This window comes from Phyllostomus hastatus, unplaced genomic scaffold (genome assembly GCF_019186645.2).
Source record: "Phyllostomus hastatus isolate PE091 unplaced genomic scaffold, TTU_PhHast_1.1 phas_scaffold_129, whole genome shotgun sequence".
NCBI lineage: Eukaryota > Metazoa > Chordata > Mammalia > Chiroptera > Phyllostomidae > Phyllostomus > Phyllostomus hastatus.
In genome coordinates this window covers 4,004,813-4,021,890 of record NW_025334009.1, presented here as the reverse complement: position 1 = coordinate 4,021,890, position 17,078 = coordinate 4,004,813, and the positions used below count along the sequence as shown (strand labels likewise).

The 17,078-nt window shown below is 62.8% G+C and overlaps 4 protein-coding genes across 10 annotated transcripts; 1 reads left to right on the top strand and 3 right to left on the bottom strand.

The window, feature by feature from the left end:
- Positions 1-55: 55 nt before the first annotated feature.
- On the bottom strand, positions 56-4,635 carry ZMYND10 (zinc finger MYND-type containing 10). Of its 4 annotated transcripts, none has more exons than XM_045857020.1 (12): positions 3,850-4,635; positions 3,479-3,587; positions 2,519-2,635; positions 2,345-2,398; positions 2,090-2,227; positions 1,912-2,000; positions 1,719-1,819; positions 1,215-1,387; positions 840-965; positions 634-755; positions 387-512; positions 56-300 (listed from the first exon to the last, which is right to left on the bottom strand). In XM_045857020.1, the coding sequence occupies exons 1-12, from the start codon at positions 3,939-3,941 to the stop codon at positions 225-227; spliced, it is 1,323 nt and encodes a 440-aa protein (XP_045712976.1). In that variant the 5' UTR covers positions 3,942-4,635; the 3' UTR covers positions 56-224. The 4 variants fall into 4 exon arrangements, with proteins under 4 accessions (XP_045712976.1, XP_045712978.1, XP_045712977.1 ...); XM_045857022.1 differs by having other exon boundaries at positions 387-494; XM_045857021.1 differs by having other exon boundaries at positions 2,090-2,224.
- A 205-nt stretch (positions 4,636-4,840) lies between these two features.
- On the bottom strand, positions 4,841-8,767 carry NPRL2 (NPR2 like, GATOR1 complex subunit). The gene is made up of 11 exons (XM_045856941.1): positions 8,570-8,767; positions 7,948-8,039; positions 7,684-7,852; positions 7,421-7,529; positions 6,904-7,040; positions 6,713-6,810; positions 6,562-6,598; positions 6,346-6,439; positions 6,154-6,271; positions 5,731-5,873; positions 4,841-5,654 (listed from the first exon to the last, which is right to left on the bottom strand). Exons 1-11 carry the CDS (start codon positions 8,645-8,647, stop codon positions 5,587-5,589), a joined length of 1,143 nt encoding a protein of 380 aa, XP_045712897.1. The 5' UTR covers positions 8,648-8,767; the 3' UTR covers positions 4,841-5,586.
- Positions 8,768-8,816: 49 nt separating this feature from the next.
- LOC123830786 (transmembrane reductase CYB561D2) lies at positions 8,817-11,545 on the top strand. Of its 4 annotated transcripts, none has more exons than XM_045857354.1 (4): positions 8,817-8,909; positions 9,386-9,537; positions 10,008-10,045; positions 10,703-11,545. In XM_045857354.1, the coding sequence occupies exons 2-4, from the start codon at positions 9,411-9,413 to the stop codon at positions 11,204-11,206; spliced, it is 669 nt and encodes a 222-aa protein (XP_045713310.1). In that variant the 5' UTR covers positions 8,817-8,909; positions 9,386-9,410; the 3' UTR covers positions 11,207-11,545. The 4 variants fall into 4 exon arrangements, with proteins under 4 accessions (XP_045713310.1, XP_045713309.1, XP_045713308.1 ...); XM_045857353.1 differs by having other exon boundaries at positions 8,825-8,967; XM_045857352.1 differs by having other exon boundaries at positions 8,825-8,971.
- Positions 11,546-12,079: 534 nt separating this feature from the next.
- TMEM115 (transmembrane protein 115) lies at positions 12,080-16,526 on the bottom strand. The gene is made up of 2 exons (XM_045857351.1): positions 15,159-16,526; positions 12,080-12,806 (listed from the first exon to the last, which is right to left on the bottom strand). The coding sequence occupies exons 1-2, from the start codon at positions 16,007-16,009 to the stop codon at positions 12,599-12,601; spliced, it is 1,059 nt and encodes a 352-aa protein (XP_045713307.1). The 5' UTR covers positions 16,010-16,526; the 3' UTR covers positions 12,080-12,598.
- Between the last annotated feature and the right edge of the window lie 552 nt (positions 16,527-17,078).

Here is a 17,078-nt window from a genome sequence, read left to right as displayed (position 1 = left end):
AGCTGAGGCAGCGCCCTAAGCGTACCCACTGGGTGGGGCAGGAAGTGGGGGGGGCGGGGGGGAGCGCTTTGCTGGGGGAGATTGGACGACCACTCCGCCTCGCCTGCCCTCTCCACCTGGGAGGTGGGGGCTCTAGCAGAGACCAGGCTGAGTTCCCGAGGGTCGGGGGCACATTCTGGCTGGGTGGTATGGCGCTGGTGGTCGGCCTTCCGCGGCTGCAGCCATCACTTGGCTCTGTCACCCTGGGCTGCCGGAACACAAGACTTTCCATGCTTTTCCCAGTGCTTGACTTGGCACTCCCTGCGGGCGAGTGAGCCAGTGAGGATGCCGTGCGTGTGGGGGTGTGAGGGTGGGGCTCGGGGGCCCAAGTCCCGGGACACCCTCACCTGCAGCAGTACCACTCCTTCTGGCACCGTGAGCAGCGCTTGGAGGCCTCGGCGCTGCAGTAGGCACAGTGGGGCCGCTCCGGAGCCACTGCCTCGAGCACATCCAGCCTGTAGGTGTCGGCCCACCTGGGTAACAGGGGTCCGGAGGGCCTGGCTGGGCCTGGTGGGCGGGGGCATGGGAGCACCCCGCCCACACCCGTGCCTTCCGCCTCCATCCCACACTGCCTGCCAGCCCGGCAGGCCTCACCTTCGGGCCTGCTGCCGCAGGTCCTGCTCCGAGGGGCTGAACACGTGCCGCAGCTGGTGCTTGGCGATAGCCTTCCACTTGCCTTTGTTCTCCCGCTCCAGCCGCTCCCAGATCTCTGGGATCTGGGGGAGAGACGCGGAGAGTGGCAGGGAGGAGCTGGCAAAGGGGGCAGTCGTCCCGAGCAACCACCTTCCCCGAGTGCCCACCTGTTCAAACACCAGGTCCTTCTTCGGGGGCTGGGGCTCAGCCAGGGCCAGGCGGGCCAGGAAGCCCTGCAGGTCCGCCAGGTGGGGCAGCTGGTCGAGCAGCGTGTCCGTGAGGAAGGCCCGGAGCTGCGGGGGTGTCCAGGGGAGGCCAGTGTGAAATGGTGCTGGCCAGAAGGTCCAGACACAGGGAGGGCCTGGGCTGGGCTGAGGGGTGCCTTGGGGGCCCACGTGCCACTAACTGCTGTGTTACTTGAGGCCCAAGGTCTGGAAATAGGACCCGGGCTGAGGTGGGTGGGTGGGGGCAAAGGCAAACAGCGGGGATGGGGGACCAGCGGTCCTGGGGCTGTGGGCGTGGTATCGGGGGGCGTTCCCCACCTTGAGGAGCTGCCCTTTGGCGAAGCTGGTGAGGCAGTAGCGGGCCTGGGCCTCGGGGCTCAGCAGCAGGTTGTACAGGGCAATCCACACCTGCCCGTCCAGCTTGCTCAGCTTCGGCTGCTCCGAGGGGGCCACTGTCTGCCAACGGCCTCCCTCAAATCGCTGCAGCTTGCCTGAGGGGAGGGACCAGCATGCTGGGTGCAGGCACCCCGTGCTCTGGGAGCGAGCCAGCTGCATGGGCTCGGGGACTGACCGCTGCCCTGGGCGCAGGACTAGTCCACGCTGCAGCGCCGCTTGCTCCGGAGCGTGGCGCGTCCTCGGTAGCGGTTGCCTAAGTCCTGCCTGCTGCAGAGTTTGGGTCTAGGCCCACATCTGGTGAGCCATCCTGATGTCCCCTGTGGGCTGGGGGCGGGGTTTGTCTGCCTGGGTGTAAACTGCCCATCCCTGTCAATCCTGGAGGACGTCCTGGAAGCTGGGGCCTGGGCAGGAGGAGGAGGCCCTTACCTCCTTCCCTGCGGCTCCAGGGACTGTGCTCCAGCAGTTCCACCAGGAGGCAGGGCAGGTTGTGGGTGCTGAGCATGCGGCTCAGGGTGCTCAGGGAAAGGCTAGGGATGGGGGTGGGGAGAAATAAGCAGGGGCGACAGGCCCAGGCTCCCAGTCCTCCGCTGCTGCCCCCGGCCCAGGCAGGGGCGCCCACCTGTCCACGCAGTCCGTGATGTAGCGTAGCACCGAGAGCGCCTTCAGTGCGATTTCAAACTCCATCAGCTCCGCCTGCTTCTGGAGCTCCTGGGGAGCACAGGGTCTCAGGCCGGGGGCGGGGGAGTGGCGGGGAGCCTGGGTCTAGCCCATGCCAGCCCCAGGGACCCGCAGCCCACCTGCATGGGGGTGCTATGCTGGGACTCCTCCTCCTCTGGGGGGCCACTGCGGCCAGTCCGGGCCACCAACAGAGTCAGTTTGCGGTGACAGTAGTCCACCAGGTCCAAGACGGTATCCTCTGCTGACTCACACACCTCCTGGGCTCAGGTGGAGGGGAAACATTGTCTCTGACGTCCCCCCTACTCAGACACAACCCCCGTGGCCGCCAGGCCCTGGCCTGGGGCAGTAGGCAGTGGGCAGGACTGGCGCCTCACCTTGTGGAAGAACACGGTCTCCAGGAGATTGATGATGGAGGCCTCGTGGTGGACCTGGCAGACAGAGAGGAGCACGGGGTCTGGGGCTGCTGAGGGGGGCAGGGGCGGACAGCCACCCTCTCCAGCCCAGGGCCCTCTGACCCGGTGCCCGGGGTGCGGGGCGGGCCAGCTCACCACCATGTATATGGGGAATGTGTTCTGGGGCGTGAAGTCCTGCAGCCGGCACAGCACGGGGAACACCTTCTGCTTCCACATCTCCACCGCAATCAGCTCCTCCACCAGCGTCGGGACCTTCGAGGGGAGGCGAGGGGGCAGGGGTGAGGGGGCTGACCTGGGCCTGGCAACCTTTCCATCCCTGGCTCGGCCCAGCCCGGCTCTCCTCAAACTCCCCTGGGCCGCTAGACTCTCCTATGGCCCATGAATACCTTCCTGACCTCTCCCCTGCACCCTGACCTTCATTTCTAGCTGTCCCCAACATCTCTGTGGACACCCCTCCCATGCTTCCTGTGACTGGTCCTCGCCCGGCTCCCCCTGTCCCCTCTGCCCCCATTTAGGTACCTCTCAGACCAGCCCTCCGGTTCGGCTCCTCTCCACCCCGGTCCCTGTATTCTGGCCTTCTCAGGCTCTCGTGCGCCTTGGCCTCACCCTTGGCCTTACCCTCGGTGAGGGCCCTTCACAGGGCCCCATTCCTACCCCGCCCCCAGGAGGGGACTCCACCTTTTCCTTGCAGAGGAACCCTTTTGTCAAGTGATGTCTCGGGTCATCTGCTGGTGCCACCTCCTGGCTCCCGTTCCAGCCAAGCCAATCCTGGTTTCTAACTCGCTCTTTCTCCTAAGGGGAAGGCTGCCGCCTTCCACGCCAAAGTCCCACCCCCACTTCAGTGGGGACCCCTTCCGGCCTGAACGTCTATTCAGGAATGCCTCTGGAGGTCGGGCCCTTCCTCCGCAGTCGTGGCTGCTCTGGGACCCATGCCTGTCTCCCCGGGGACCCCACTCTCTGCACCTGCTAGCGTTGTGTCCAATAGGGGTGCAAAATCAAAGGTATAACGCTCCTCCTCCGGGGAGGGCAGGTGTACCAGCCGGAGGGAAGAACGGCTCCAGGGGTGGAGGGGTGGAGCGGGGGAAGGCGGCATACCTTCCCGTGGGTGACCAGCAGCTCCTGGATGGGCTCGCCCTGGCTGGCCGTGGCATCGAGGATGGCCTGCATGTTCAGCTTCTCCAGGTTCTCATGCTGCTGGTTCCACCTGCCCCAGAGGGTGTGTGTGTGTGTGTGTGTGTGTGCACATGTGTGCAGTAGGACCGGGGTGGGGGCTGAGTCCCATGAAAACGTAACCTGATCCTGAGGGGCCAGCGGGGCTGGGGCTGTATGCTTGCATCTCCGAGAGCTTTACCTCCCTACCTGGGGGCCCCTCCTACTGGGCATCCCCTCCCTCCAATGTCGGAACTCCCGCCACTCAAGGACTCGGCCACCACGACTCTGTCTGCCCCTCGATCCGGCTGCCTCACCCTCCGGAGCCCATCTCCAGCAGCGGGAAGCTGCGAAGTCCCCGCACCAACACGTCAGCCTCCCCAGGCAGCAGCAGCTCCAGGTCGCCCATGGCGGGGCCTGGGACAGAGAGAGCGAGGTTCGGCTGACCCCGGGCAGCAGCCGGTGCAGAGGTGGGGGTACCGACGCGCTTGGGCGGAAGCCAGGGACGCGACAGTTGCTGAGCTGCTGGAGCGCGTGGGACTCGCCGCCTTGGAAACGACTAGCTCGAGTCTGCGCAGTAAGGCCTGGGCCCCGCCCCTGCCCCAGGCCGTGCGGGTCCGCCTCGCCTGCAGGGCTGCGGACTGCAACGTTTTCGGGCTTCCCAAGTTGCCTGCCTCACAACCATCCGCGGATCAAAGGGTCTCCACAGTGCGACTCCCGTGGCCTAGGTGCAGGGTCACATCAGCGGCCCCGACCCGGTTCGCGGGGCTGCACCACGCCGGCCCGCACCCAGGCTCCTCTCCGAGGCTCCGTCGCTCCAGTGCTTCTCGTGCCCAGCCCCAGCCCTGCCTGTCGGCGGGGCCCGGAAATACCGCGCAGGGCCCACAGCTGCTCTCCACCCTAGTCCAGGCTGCTGTCACCCCGCAGGGGGTCACTGATGAGCTTTTTTTGTTTAAAAGATTTTATTTATTTATTTTTTAAATGGGACTATTCTCCCTTTTCTGAACACAGCCCATGTTTTCTTTCGTTTTGTTTAAAGATTTTTTATTTATTTATTTTTAGAGAGGGAAGGGAGGGAGAGAGAGAGAAACATCAGTGTGCGGTTGCTGGGGGTTATGGCCTGCAACCCAGGCATGTGTCCTGGCTGGGAATCGAACCTGGGACACTTTGGTTTGCAGCCCGCGCTCAACCCACTGCGCTACGCCAGCCAGGGCTAAAAGATTTTATTTATTTATTTTTAGAGAAAGGGAAAGGGAGGGAGAAAGAGATGGACAGAAGCATCAATGTTTGGTTGCCTGTCACGAGCCCCAGCCTGGGGACCTGGCCAGCGCAACCCAGGCACGTGCCCTGACTGGGAATTGAATCCGCGACCCTTCAGTTCACAGGCCGGCGGCATTCAACCCACTGAGCCACACCAGCCAGGGCTGAGCCTTTTTACTGGATTGTTAAAAGGCGTACACGAGACATTACTCGGGGGTCATTCTATGGCTGCCGCTGGCCTTCTAAATACATCTGAAGCAGCTCGCCACCAGACGGAAGCATCAGGCTCTTGCTCCCTCTTCTATTCGTGACTTTGCTTCTTGCCCCTCCACCCTTTGCCTCTGATGTTCCAGCCCCTTGGGCTCCGCACACACCCCTAAGTGGTTTCTGCTTCAGAGCTTCTGCGCCTGTTCCCTGGAACACTCTTCCTCCTCGAGGGCTCAGCGAGGCCTTCCTTGCGCATCTGCTCCAGAGCAGCCCGGGCTCCCATCCCAACCCACTCTTCATCACGGCTTCCTCATTTTACTCGAGTTTTTATTGATAAGTAGCCCGCTCGTTTACTTGTCTATTGTCGGGCCTGACCACCAGATGGCGCTCCAAGGCGCCAGGAACCTGGCTGTTTCACTCACTCCCACGGCTGGCTCAGAGGTGGTGTTCAGTCAAGCAGGTTGAAATGTTCCACTTCATTTACAGAAGTGCGGGTCAACAGTGAGACAGGACGGTCGAGCCCGCATGCACCATGCAGGGCTTAGCAGGGGAGAGCAGCCGCGGCTGCGTCCAGCCCCACACCAGCCTCACTTCCAGCAGATGATGATGTTGGGGTCATTCTCCAGACGTTCGTCCAGCTCGTGGTAGCTCATGCCTGGGGGGCGGAGGTGAGGTCAGCGCCCTTGGCCGCCCTGCCCTCACCCCGGCCCGGCCGTCCTGCCCGCCTGCACCTGTCTTGCAGCAGATCTCATCGTAGCTGTGGCAGCCGGTGTAAAGCCGGGCAGGGTGGCTCCGCTCCTCCCGAGACACCCGCACGGGGTACTTCTGTAGTCTGCGGATGAGGTTCTTCATAAGCCCGAACTGGATCAGCTTCCTGGGGCGTGTGTGGAGGGGGAGAGGGGTGATGCCCGGGCCGGGCCTTCTTCTAGCAGGCCGACCTTCTCCTGCAGCCTCCCCTCCAACTCTGTCTCAGTGACCAGACTGGCTTCCGAACCCCTCACCCTCGGGAAGCCTGCCCGGACGAACAGCGCCCGTGGCTCTGCTCACCGGCAAACCCCTGCTTCCTCTCCAGCCCAGGGCTCCAAAGGGACAGAGAGGGTGTGCCTGCAAACCCTCAGACAAACCCTGCGCGTCCCAGGGAGCCCCCTTCTGACCGTTCGTCAACGCGCTGCAGCTGCTGCGGGTGGCGGCCGATGAGGTCTCGGACGGTGGTGCCGGGGCTCAGGCTGCAGTACAGCTGGAACACGTCCCGGAGGCTGGCCCTCTTGTGCCCTGTGGGCACCAGGGGTCAGCTCTCCAGGTGGACCTGCCCTTCCCAGGATGGCCTCCCCAGAGCCCACCATTACCTTGTTTGGTCACATAGGACAGACACTCGTCTTGCAGGGACTTGTCATCTACCAGGTCCTGGACCTTGGGTGTCGGGCAGTACACGTTGGAGTACTGGAGGACGGGCAGCAGGAGGCACAGGGGCCTGAGTGAGTGGCTTGGATGTCTAACATGGCCCCAGTCTGGCCCAGCCACACGACCCACTCTCCACGGAACCGGAGCCCAGACTCACCTACCTGGAGGACGGACACCAGGGTCACGACACCATAGTACCTGGGAGAGAGGGCGGTGCTCAGCTCCTGGGGGCCATGCCTTCCCACACGCAGGGCCCTGGGGCTCTTCCCTGACCGGCGACCCCAGCCTGGAGGTGGCCGCTGCCCCACTCACAGCAGGTTCTGGATGGCGATGCGCACTAGGTTGAGCTCCACATCTGCCTCGGCTGAGATCTTCTGGACGTGGCGGAAACCGTCGATGTAGGGCAGGATCTGGGCGGGGCAGGAGCAGGGGCAGGGGGGCGTTGGACGAGGCCAGGGAGGTAGACAGCCCCCCGTGGCGACGCCCAGGGAGGGACAGCACACCTGCTGTGTGGTGAGGTCCCACTGTGAGTTGAAGAAATCCTCCTTGTCCTTGGTAAAGACAGGCACATCGTATTCCTGAACCACAGGAGGGTCGGGCCGCTGCTCGATCACCTTCAGGTGGATGGTGTTGGACTCATCTGCGGGGGGGTCCGACCCACATTCTCAGTGCTCTCTTCTAGGAGGGCCTCAGTCACTATCCAGTTCTCCCAGCAAACCCTGAGGCAGGCAGGTGGCTCTGGGTAGGGCCCATCTTCCCCTTGTATGAAGGGACAGACTGAGGTCCAGTGGCAGATTGAGATCGTGGTCATGCAGCAGAGCTGAAGGGCTCTGCTGGCCTCCCCAGCCCCAGCCCCACCCTCTTCATGCACGGGATGCTGGACATCATCAACTCAACTCATGGCTATTTCCTGACCACGAATTTGTTCATGAGTCTTGTCCTTGGCTGCGCCCACCTTCCCCTGTCACTTTCCCACCCCTTCTACACCCTCTGCTGCCCTCGCAGAGACTGGGGGCGTACCAATGGGCAGAGTACACCGGCCTGTTGCATTTAGCTCCTCCAGCAAGACGGTCATGATGGGCACCAGCTTCTGCTTGCTCTCCTCCGTGGACACGAAGCTGCTCTCTAGCTGGAAGGAGCATGGATAGCATGGTGGGCACACCCCAGGACCCCCGGCTAGCATCCTGCCCTGGCAGGTTCCTAGGTCTGGAAGGCTTCGGAGACGTGTGAATACCTTCCCCAAGTCTGCCTGCCCATCCACCCGAGCCCACTGTGTTGCAGACCTCCAGTGTGGTCAGGTAGCCAGCCAGCTTTTTGACGATGGGCTCAAGGGCGCAGGTCTTGGCCTGGGCGTCACACACAAAGCCCAGGTTGAAGAGCAGGGCGTTGCGGCTGTACTTCTTGTGCTCGATGCACACGGGGCAGCCGATCAGTTTCTTCTCCATGGCTGTGCTAGATAAGGGGACAAGTGGGAACAGAGTCAGGCTCCCCCCACTCCCAAGCCCATCCACTCCTCCCGGGAAGGGTCTTCTCGGCGAGGGCCTCACACGGTGATGAGCTTGTTCTGCAGCTCTGGCTTGGTGATGATATAGACCTGGACCGTGTCAAACAGCTCCCGGGAGATGAAGTCCTCAGGAACCTGCGGAGTGGAGTGGCCAAAGGCTCTTCAGCGCACCTCAGGACTTGTCAGAGCAAGGAGGAAATCCCCCAGGACCTAGGCCCTCTTCTCCAGCGGTTCTCTCTCCCATCAAGTCAGGCCTACTACTGCTTAGTTTCCAACAGATGACATGTTCTCACTCGCCTCCAGGCTTTTGCATATGCTTCTCCCTCTACCCGACACAATCTCTCCCCACTCAGCTAAATTCCTATGCATTCGGGAATATTAATGGACCACCCACTGCCACCTCTCGCGGGACCTGGCACATCTCCCCTGGATCCCCACAGCCCGATTTCCCACAGCCACTGTCTATGCGATGTTTGCTCCGCACGCCACGCCAGGACCCTGGGACCCGGGTCTGAGTATCCTCTCGGTTCAATATTTTCCGTGAATGAAGGAGTAGCGGGCTAGCGTGCAGGGTGGGGATGGGGATCACTGCTTCCAGACAGCGGGCTGAGCTGCCGAAAGCGTACTTATTCCCCTCCCCCACAACCCTGCGAGCCCGATGTCACCTGATAGGTGATCTTGGGTCCCAGCGTGGGGTGGAACTCGCTGAAGAATATGCATTCGATGCGGCAGCCGCTGCCCATGGCGCTAGAGGGCCCCGGGACCTTAGATCGTCGCGCCCTGGCCTCTGGGAACACCTTTCAGAAAAAGCTCCAAGGCCTTTCAGCTCTCGGTCAAGCACGCCTGCGCACTCACACGCCCAAGAAGCGGACGGCTCAACAGCGCCTGCGCAGCGCGCTCAGAGGCGTGGCTGCGGAGGGGGCTCGTCTCAGGAAGTCCTGGGTGGGTAGTCTTTACACCCGGAAGTGAAGCGGCTCCGCGACGGAGCGGCGGCACGGGGCAGTCGTGAGTATCCCGCTTCCTCAAGAGGAAATCAGCGCGTACGGCCAGCGCTGCGGGTGAGGCAGGTGAATCCCTAGCATGGAGGGGCAGCATGCCAGCGGCACGTGCGGAGGCTGCGCGCGTAGGGATTCAGGCTGCAATTTGGTCGCAGCTGGGAACTACGCTTCCCGTAGTGCTTCACGTCTTATCGGCTAGCGCTCCCGCCTGGCGACAGCGTGGTGCACGCTGGGATTTGTAGTGTATTATACGGCTTAGCGCATCCTACCTGGAAGGTGGGTCAGTTATCTGTGCCAGTTCAGATGCAGGTACATACTGACAGGCCAGCAGTCCTCGATTATTGCTGGTGCTTGTCTTGGTACTGTCCCTTCCTAGCTCCACTTCTTGGAAGAGAGTGGCATACCTGGCCTGCAACGCTTACTCCAGTGACAGGAGTGCAACTCGGCCATTCGTGACCCTTGCTTACTCTACTATGCTTTCAGGCTACAGCCACCGGCCTGGTTGACCATGGCCCTTTCTGTGGAGACCGAGTCTCACATCTACCGAGCTCTACGCACCGCCTCCGGGGCTGCTGCCCATCTTGTGGCCCTGGGCTTCACCATCTTTGTGGCTGTGCTTGCCAGGCCTGGCTCCAGTAAGTATAAGTAATAATTAACTTCTGGGAAGGAAAGGGCTACTTTTCCCGGGGAGCAGAGGCAATAGGAACCGTTGGGTCTGACTCCTGGGAAAGGCCTGGCTGGCTGAAGGACATGCTGTACTGGAGGGACAAGCGGGATGGAGTGGATGAGTGTGGGAGGTCTGCCAGCCTGGCCAGACCCGGGAGTACCTGGCTTCTCTTTTCTTGCCTTGGTGCTCCACTTGGCTGCCTCTTGCAAAGTGCAGTGGGCGGGAGGGACTGCCAGAGGAGTGGCAAAGCATGGCCTGGCTGATCCAGGAGGGACTGGGAAGCTAGGTATGGGGTCAGCTTGTTGCAGCAAGTTGGGGGGGGTGGGCTTGCATTCTGGCAGCACTGCCGGGAGTGAGGGACTGCTCGTTTTCCTCGGCCCGTAGGCCGTGGTGTGGCTGGGTGCTTCCCCAGCCTCACAAAGTCTCTTCTCATTCCAGGCCTGTTCTCCTGGCACCCCGTGCTTATGTCTCTCGCTGTAAGTAGTGCACCGGGCTAGCCCTTAGGGTTGGGAGGGGGCATAGGTACGGGTGGCCTCTGAATCCTTAGTCACTTGATATGTTTGGAGGGGTGGGGTGTGGGATTGTTGGAATTGCATGCTTCAAACTCCTGCTCGGCCCTGAACCAGAGTATTCGAGGTCCAGGGCAAAGGAGTAGGGTTTGCTTAAGCACAAAATGAGGCTTCACCCACCCCCAGGCAGGAAGTAAAAAACGAATTTGGGTGTCCCTCTCTCTACCTTAACTTATGGTGATGCATCTAATTTTCCTTGACACACTGCACCTGCTTGGCCAGCTCTGCCAAGAAATTGTATCCACTCTGTGTCAGGGAAACAAACTTGTGAATCATTTATAAGTGCCACATCTCAAAGCTTGTGTTTGCTGGGTAACAGCAGACATTGTTTCAGAACAGCACGGAGGAAGAAGTATGGAGGGCTGCCTCTGGCGGGTTACTCAGGGCAGATGTTCTGTCCCAGGTGGAGTTCCCCCCTCCTGCCCTACCAAATGGGCACTTGTGTCAGTGGGGAGGGAAGGGAGGGGAATCTGCCCAGAGGGACTGGCAGCCTGGAAGGTCACCTAAACTTCTCCTCCCTTCTGCCGAGCAGCGCTCTCACTGTGTCCATCCCTGTCTCCCCAGTTCTCCTTCCTGATGACGGAGGCACTGCTGGTCTTCTCTCCCGAGAGTTCACTGCTGCGCTCCCTCTCGCGGAAGGGCCGAGCACGCTGCCACTGGGTCCTGCAGCTGCTGGCCCTGCTGTGTGCACTGCTGGGCCTGGGCCTTGTCGTCCTCCACAAGGAACAGCTTGGCAAAACCCACCTGGCCACGTGGCATGGGCGGCTGGGGCTGCTGGCTGTGCTGTGGGCAGTGCTGCAGTGCTCAGGTGGGGTGGGACTGCTCTACCCCAAACTGCTGCCCCGATGGCCCCTGGCCAAGCTCAAGCTGTACCATGCCACTTCTGGGCTAGTGGGCTACCTTCTGGGTAGTGCCAGCCTCTTGTTGGGCATGTGCTCACTCTGGTTCACTGCCACGGTCACTGGGGGAGTCTGGTACCTGGCTGTGCTATGCCCTATCATTACCAGCTTGGTCATCATGAACCAGGTGAGCAATGCCTACCTGTACCGCAAAAGGATTCAGCCATGAGCTCTTCTCAGCCCAGAAGCCTGGATCTGCCCCTCACTGTAGGAGACGGGGCCAGGACCTCCCGGACTACAATCACAGGGACACCTCCGGCACTGGGGCACTTAGGGACAGGAGGAGTCCTGTGTGTGACATTTGTACTTGCTCTTCACACGGGACTGCCCCCTCCTTCCTTCCCCTGCCACCCCAGAGGAGCTCAAGGACTGTGTGTCTGGACGACGATGGGGTTGCAAGACCGGCTCCCCAGTAACTGGACTCATACTTGTATCCGTATGTCCAGATATTACAGAAGGAAAAACAGAAAATAATAATAATAATAATAATAAAAGACTGAAAAGGCCAGATGGAGACAGTAGCCTAGAGCTGGGGAGAGTTCTCGCTGAGACCACCAGCATGCAAAAGGGCCAGCTGGGCGCGACAGGGGTTCTGTCCCTGGCTGCTCACTGAGGGGCAGAGCTGCCCCAGCACGCAAGCCCCCGGGCCACCGAGGGCTCTAGAAAGCCCCCCGGGCTGTGGCTGCAAAGGTGCAGCTGGGTGCCCTTCCAGGCTCCCGGCTGCCCGCGGTGCTGGTTAGACCTGCACAGCAACAGGATGGGGGCGGGGCTGGGTGTCTCTAAAGTGTCGAGCCCTGAGCACTCCGTCTTGGCGATGAGCCACGGACGAGACCAGTCCCCTACAGAGAAGCCCTCCGTCGGCAGCTCCCCGGGCAGCCTCCCTGCCCGGGCACAGGAGGGAGAGCGGGGCAGCGGGCCGCTCCTCCAGCTGCAGCGGCCACAGGGCCCGTACCCAGGCACCAGAGCGAGCCCCCGTCTGGCTCTGCAGCTGAGCTCGACCGGGGCTGCGCGGGGCGGTCTGACAGAGCCCGGGAGGCGCACCTCCAAGAACTGCTTTATTGATACTGCGCGGCTGGGCCCGGCTGCCCGCCGCGTGGTCCTGTAGAGACCCCTGGGGGCCGCGGCCGGCCCGGCCTGCACACAGTCGTGGCCGCAGCAGAGGGAACCGACATCTCGACGTGAACTCGGTCCTCCTCGGGGAGGGCAGGGGTGCGCGGCCCCACGCCGGCGGACTCCCCAGAGGGTTTTGGCAGACCCTTGCCTCGGCTCGGGGCTCTCGGCAAGCAGCGTCAGGTGTGAGGGCTGGCCCAGGAGCCGTGGCACTGGCGTCCCCGCAGCCACGTGCTTGGGGCTGCCTGCCGAGCTCCAGTCTCACCTCCCGTGGCCGATGCTTCAGAGGCCCCTGCCCGACGTAATGGGTGTCTGGCGTGGGAACCAGGCGGCCGGAGTCCCGGGTAGTGTTGGCGAGAAAGGGCAGGAGGCCGTGGACGCCCCCAGCAGACCGTCTTCCCTCCCCTCGGGGGGCTGAGAGGGTGTCGGGGGCACTCAAGGTGGTCTGCAGCTACAGCTGCGGGGAGGCTGCCTCGAAGGTGATCAGGCTGGACTCCGGGGCGGCCCCCTGCCCTGAGGAGGAGAGCGCAGGGGCCTTGTTCGAGGGCGGGGGGCCGTTCACCCTGGCCCCGGCCTCCTCGTCATCATCCATGCTCGGCCAGGCGGACTGGTCCTCCACTCTCTTCAGCCGCTCGTTGAGGGCCTTCAGGGCCAGTTGCCTGGGGCCAGAGGAGAGAGCACAGGTCACTCCGAGTCTGGACTTGGCCCGTGCCCTACACCCTCCCCCCACGACTCGGACTCCCCTCGCCCTGAGACTCCTCTCAGGGGAACCCCGTGTCTTCCTTCCTCGTGCCAGGCCCAGGGCTCCCCAGGGACTGGGGCGGGGCCCCCTCCGCCATCAGAACGAGGGTCTGAGGGTGGCACCTGACGGCGGCGGCCAGGTCGGGGGCCCCCAGACAGATGGTGGAAGAGCAAGTTCCTGGACATCCGAGTTTGCGCCGGGGCCCTGGCATCGCTGGGGCGCGATTCTCCTCCCCGATCCTTGTCAGGGGTGCTCTGAGCCCCCTGGCAAGGGTCTGCGGGGAAGGCCGGGACTCAAGCACCTGCCTTGGCTCTTAGCCTGGGAAGCAGGGCCATCTGGGGTCAGCCAGCGCCCCCAACTGATTCCAATGTTCTCCTTCCCGGGAGAATCTCCAGAGCCACCGCTCTTAATATGTCAGATGCGTGTTAAGAAGGGACACGCTGAGTCCTTGCAGGCAGAGAGAAAGGAGAACCCGGGTAGGGCACTGGTTGTACTGGGCAGACTCTCAGCGACCCCGCTCTGGGGGAGGGGGAGGGGGAGAGGTACCCTGGCCCGCCAGGAGGTGGGCTGCTGCCAGGGAACACTCCCAACAGCGCCCCCTGGAGCCGGTGCCTCAGCCGCTCTGCGCCGCCAGGATGGGCACAGTCTGTACAGCCTGCCAAGGCCCAGCGGAGAACCACAGTCTCCCCCACGCCCGGGAACATGACAGGGAAGACAGCCACGACACGGGCACAGGAAGCCCCGGCACACTTCCACTCTGTCCTGCAGACTGGTAGGTGGCAAGGGTGGCAGAGACAGGACAGTCGTCCTCTGCGGCCACCTAGGCTCCCACCCTGCAGGCTGCTGCATCGCTCGTCACTTCCTCGCAAGGGTCAGAGTGAGGAAACCCTGTGTCCCGCAACTAGCAGCCTTCCGGTCTGGGGGGGGGGGCGCGCAGCCAGACCAGACGTCAAAGTGGCAGGAGGCGTGACCCCCCTCCCCAAGTGAGCTCACAACCACAGGGCCGTGCCAAGAATCCACCTCCGGACATCCCCACCCCAGCCTGCCCCCACCTGTGCATTTTCTGAGCAGGTGTCTTAACGTCCAGACGACCCTAACAATCCCAGACAGTTCCCGGGCAGAGGCACCGCCACTGTGGCCCGGCGCCCACCTGAACTGCCCCGAGGCCGGCTCGGCTTCTGCCAAGATCAGCCCGGCTGGCCGCATCTCCTCCACCGGGTAAGGTTAAGGCAGACTTTGGTCTTTAGGGTTCGTCTGCCAGAGAGACACGAACTGTAGGGCCCACAATTACGGCCCGCAGCACCCACGAGCGTGGACCACAGCGGTCCGAGGCTGGGAACTCCTTCGAGGAAGGGGCGTGTCCCACACGCAACTCCGCCGCCCGTGGAGAGGTAGCGCAGGGCTAACTCTTCAGCTGAATCCATGAAGCTGCGGAAGCAGGAACACAGCCTGCTCCGGATTGCACTACTCACACCACTGCCTCAAAAACCCCCAAGAAAAACGCACACGGAGCTGTGACCACCCTGGTGAGGCCACCCACCCGGGAGGGAGGGAGCCGGGTTAAAAAGCGCGGCCCTGCCCCGACCAAGGTGCACCACCTTGAGCGAGTGGCTCCGCGGGGCCTCCTGGTGGTGCACTCGGCTTGCTTCATTTACAGGTAATGAAAAGGTGGCCTCCGTTCCCTGGGGTCACATGGCCTGGGCCCCTGGGTTTGGTAACACATGCCTACCTGTGGGAGGGTGGGGGTACGTCTAGTAACACCCCCCCAAGCTTCCTGCTCAGCGAGTGGCAGAGAAGCACAGTATCTGAGTTCAGGCCCAGGAAGAGGACATGGCTCAGCAACTGGCAATCGGGTGGCCCCCGACGGCCTCTTAAGGGTCCCAGGTCTCCTCTGCCCCTCCCTCTCACGGACCCGTAGGCTGTTTCTGGCTTCCACAGATCCGGGGGCTAGGGCTCCGGGGTTCTGAGACCGTTAGCCCCTCACACAGCACCCAAAGCAACCACACAGTTCCCAAGGCTTGCTAAGCGGCATGAGTGGTCAGAGAAGCAGGATTCCCTGCCGCCGAGAAGCGCCTCCGGGAGCCCAGACACCCAAGGGCTGCGTGAATTCCTCAAGGCCGCAAACCGGATTTGGCGTCCTTCTGAATCTGCCCCGACACCTGACCTTTGGTCGCCATGCTATACACGGACGGCATGCACCCTGCCAGACGTCACGCGACTGGACAATTACGCTCCTAGGCCAACAAGGTTTCGGAAGGCTCCACAGTACCTTCTCCGCTCCGCATCTTGGGGGTCTGTGCCCGGGAGGCTGATGGTGATGGAGGACGGGGCCCCTACGTCGTAGCGCTTCACCGTCTTCTGGCATATCTTCACCTTCACCAGGAGGCCGTGCACCAAGTTCGCCAGCAGCCCCACCACGGGCTGCAGGATCTCCGGGAAGAAGGTGGCGAAAGCGAAGTGGTCGGCCATGTCCCCCCGGCCTCGGCTGTGGCGCTGGTAGAAGCGAAGGTACACCCAGCTGGAGAGCAGCCCGAAGCCGTAGGAGGCCAGCGCCGGGCTCTGGAGCAGCGTGGCTAGCCGCAGCAGCAGCAGCAGCCCCAGCAGCAGCATGGGGACCACGCTGATGCGCACTTGGGGCACTCGCAGGACCACACAGTCCCCCATGGTTTGCTTGAGCGCCACCAGGACACCGCCTAGGAAGCCCAGGGCGCCGTGGATGCGGATGGTGAAAAGGTACACCAAGTTGAAGGAGGCCATGTAGGTGAGGAGGTAGGCGAAGGCCCCCAGCAGCCCCACAGACACGTTCACCACCGAGAAGAAGATGAGCAGCTCCAGGGCCCCCCAGAGGGGCTCCAGCAAGCGTCCAGCCACCACCACGGTGGCCAGGCTGATGGCCACATCCCACACGTGCTGTTCCATCAGCCCGTGTGTGGCCAGGGTCCAGATCCAGAAGTTGGGCGGAAAGAGATAGCCCGGGGTGACCGCCAGGCAGCCTGTGTCCACGGCGAAGGACAGCAGGTAGAGGAACAGTACGGCCGCGCACAAGGCCTTCACCACCACGCTGGCGCTGGCCAGGACGGCCCCCAAGTGCTGGCGGGCGCCCGGCAGGGCGCGCTGCATCTTCCCGGTGGGCGTCGGCCGGAGGGAAGGTCCAGTAGACTAGGGGCCTCCCCGGGGCCTCGTCCCAGTTCGGCCCCGACGGGAGGCCCGGGTCCGGCCTAGTTACGGCCTATGGTCCCAGTGAAAGCTCCACTTCTGGTCGGGTCGGGTCGACTCCGATTGCAAAGGGCTGGGCCGGGCCCGGTCGCGGAGCCAGCGCCTAGGCCCCTCGCGGGGGACCCGAGGGAAGGCCCTGGGCGGCTTCGGCCCGCCTGCCCGCCCGCCCTGTGGGCCCGGAGCCAGGCTGAATGGGCTGGTGCTGATCTCAGGGCTGGGCCCACTCCATCCACTCCGGGGTGCTACGGTCCGGTCCGGTGCGCGCGGGCCCGGAGCCTACTTAGTTCCGGGCCCGAGTCCAGTCTGGTCCGCTCCGGCTCGGCCTGGGTCTTGACTTCGATCGCACCTCTTCCCTTCCCAGGCGCCGACAAACAGGAGCGGTGCGCCTGCGCGCCCCGGGCGGCGGCGGGACGCCCTCTCCCGGCAGGTCTTCCGGCTCCGCGGCATGCCGGGACACAGAGTCCTCGGCCAGAGCTGAGGACGAACGGAGATCTGAGTTCTGGGTAGAACTACAAGTCCCAGGAGGCTGCGCGCCGGGGACGGTCCGTCGGTGACAGAGGAGGTGGATTTGGGAGCTGTAGTTTCCAGGACCGTTTCCCCCTGTTCTGCGGAGGTGGGAGTGGGTGGAGCATCGTTAAAAAGCGGAGGTTACCAACAGCCCCACAACTGCATGCCACACACTTGCTGAATTCCCCGGAAAGAATGGGTCTTTGTGTGGTACGCCTGAGTGGGTGTGTCCTTGTGGACGGGTGTGTGGGTGAGAATGTTGGGTGGACCTGGTGTGTGTACTAGTGTGCGCAAACTGGGAATTCCACAATCTGATATCAAGCCTGACTCAGGTTGTATGGGATGCATGGGGCCTGACCCAGGTTGGCATTTTTGCTCTGCTACCTGGCAGCTGTGTGACATTGGCCAACTAACTCCCTGGACTTCGTTGAAACTCAGTTTCGTGGACGTACAATGGAGATGACAG

Coding starts and splice junctions, on each gene's coding strand:
- ZMYND10 (XM_045857020.1), bottom strand. CDS start 3,941: ATGGGCGACCTGGAGCTGCTGCTGCCTGGGGAGGCTGACGTGTTGGTG. Junction 756..839: donor AGGACCTGGTGTTTGAACAG/GTGGGCACTCGG, acceptor TCTCTCCCCCAG/ATCCCAGAGATCTGGGAGCG. Junction 301..386: donor AAGGAGTGGTACTGCTGCAG/GTGAGGGTGTCC, acceptor ACTCGCCCGCAG/GGAGTGCCAAGTCAAGCACT.
- LOC123830786 (XM_045857354.1), top strand. CDS start 9,411: ATGGCCCTTTCTGTGGAGACCGAGTCTCACATCTACCGAGCTCTACGC. Junction 9,538..10,007: donor GCTTGCCAGGCCTGGCTCCA/GTAAGTATAAGT, acceptor TTCTCATTCCAG/GCCTGTTCTCCTGGCACCCC. Junction 10,046..10,702: donor CCGTGCTTATGTCTCTCGCT/GTAAGTAGTGCA, acceptor CTGTCTCCCCAG/TTCTCCTTCCTGATGACGGA.
- NPRL2 (XM_045856941.1), bottom strand. CDS start 8,647: ATGGGCAGCGGCTGCCGCATCGAATGCATATTCTTCAGCGAGTTCCAC. Junction 6,440..6,561: donor CCCTGGTGTCCGTCCTCCAG/GTAGGTGAGTCT, acceptor CCCGTCCTCCAG/TACTCCAACGTGTACTGCCC. Junction 5,655..5,730: donor TGAGATCTGCTGCAAGACAG/GTGCAGGCGGGC, acceptor TCCGCCCCCCAG/GCATGAGCTACCACGAGCTG.
- TMEM115 (XM_045857351.1), bottom strand. CDS start 16,009: ATGCAGCGCGCCCTGCCGGGCGCCCGCCAGCACTTGGGGGCCGTCCTG. Junction 12,807..15,158: donor CAAGATGCGGAGCGGAGAAG/GTACTGTGGAGC, acceptor CTCTGGCCCCAG/GCAACTGGCCCTGAAGGCCC.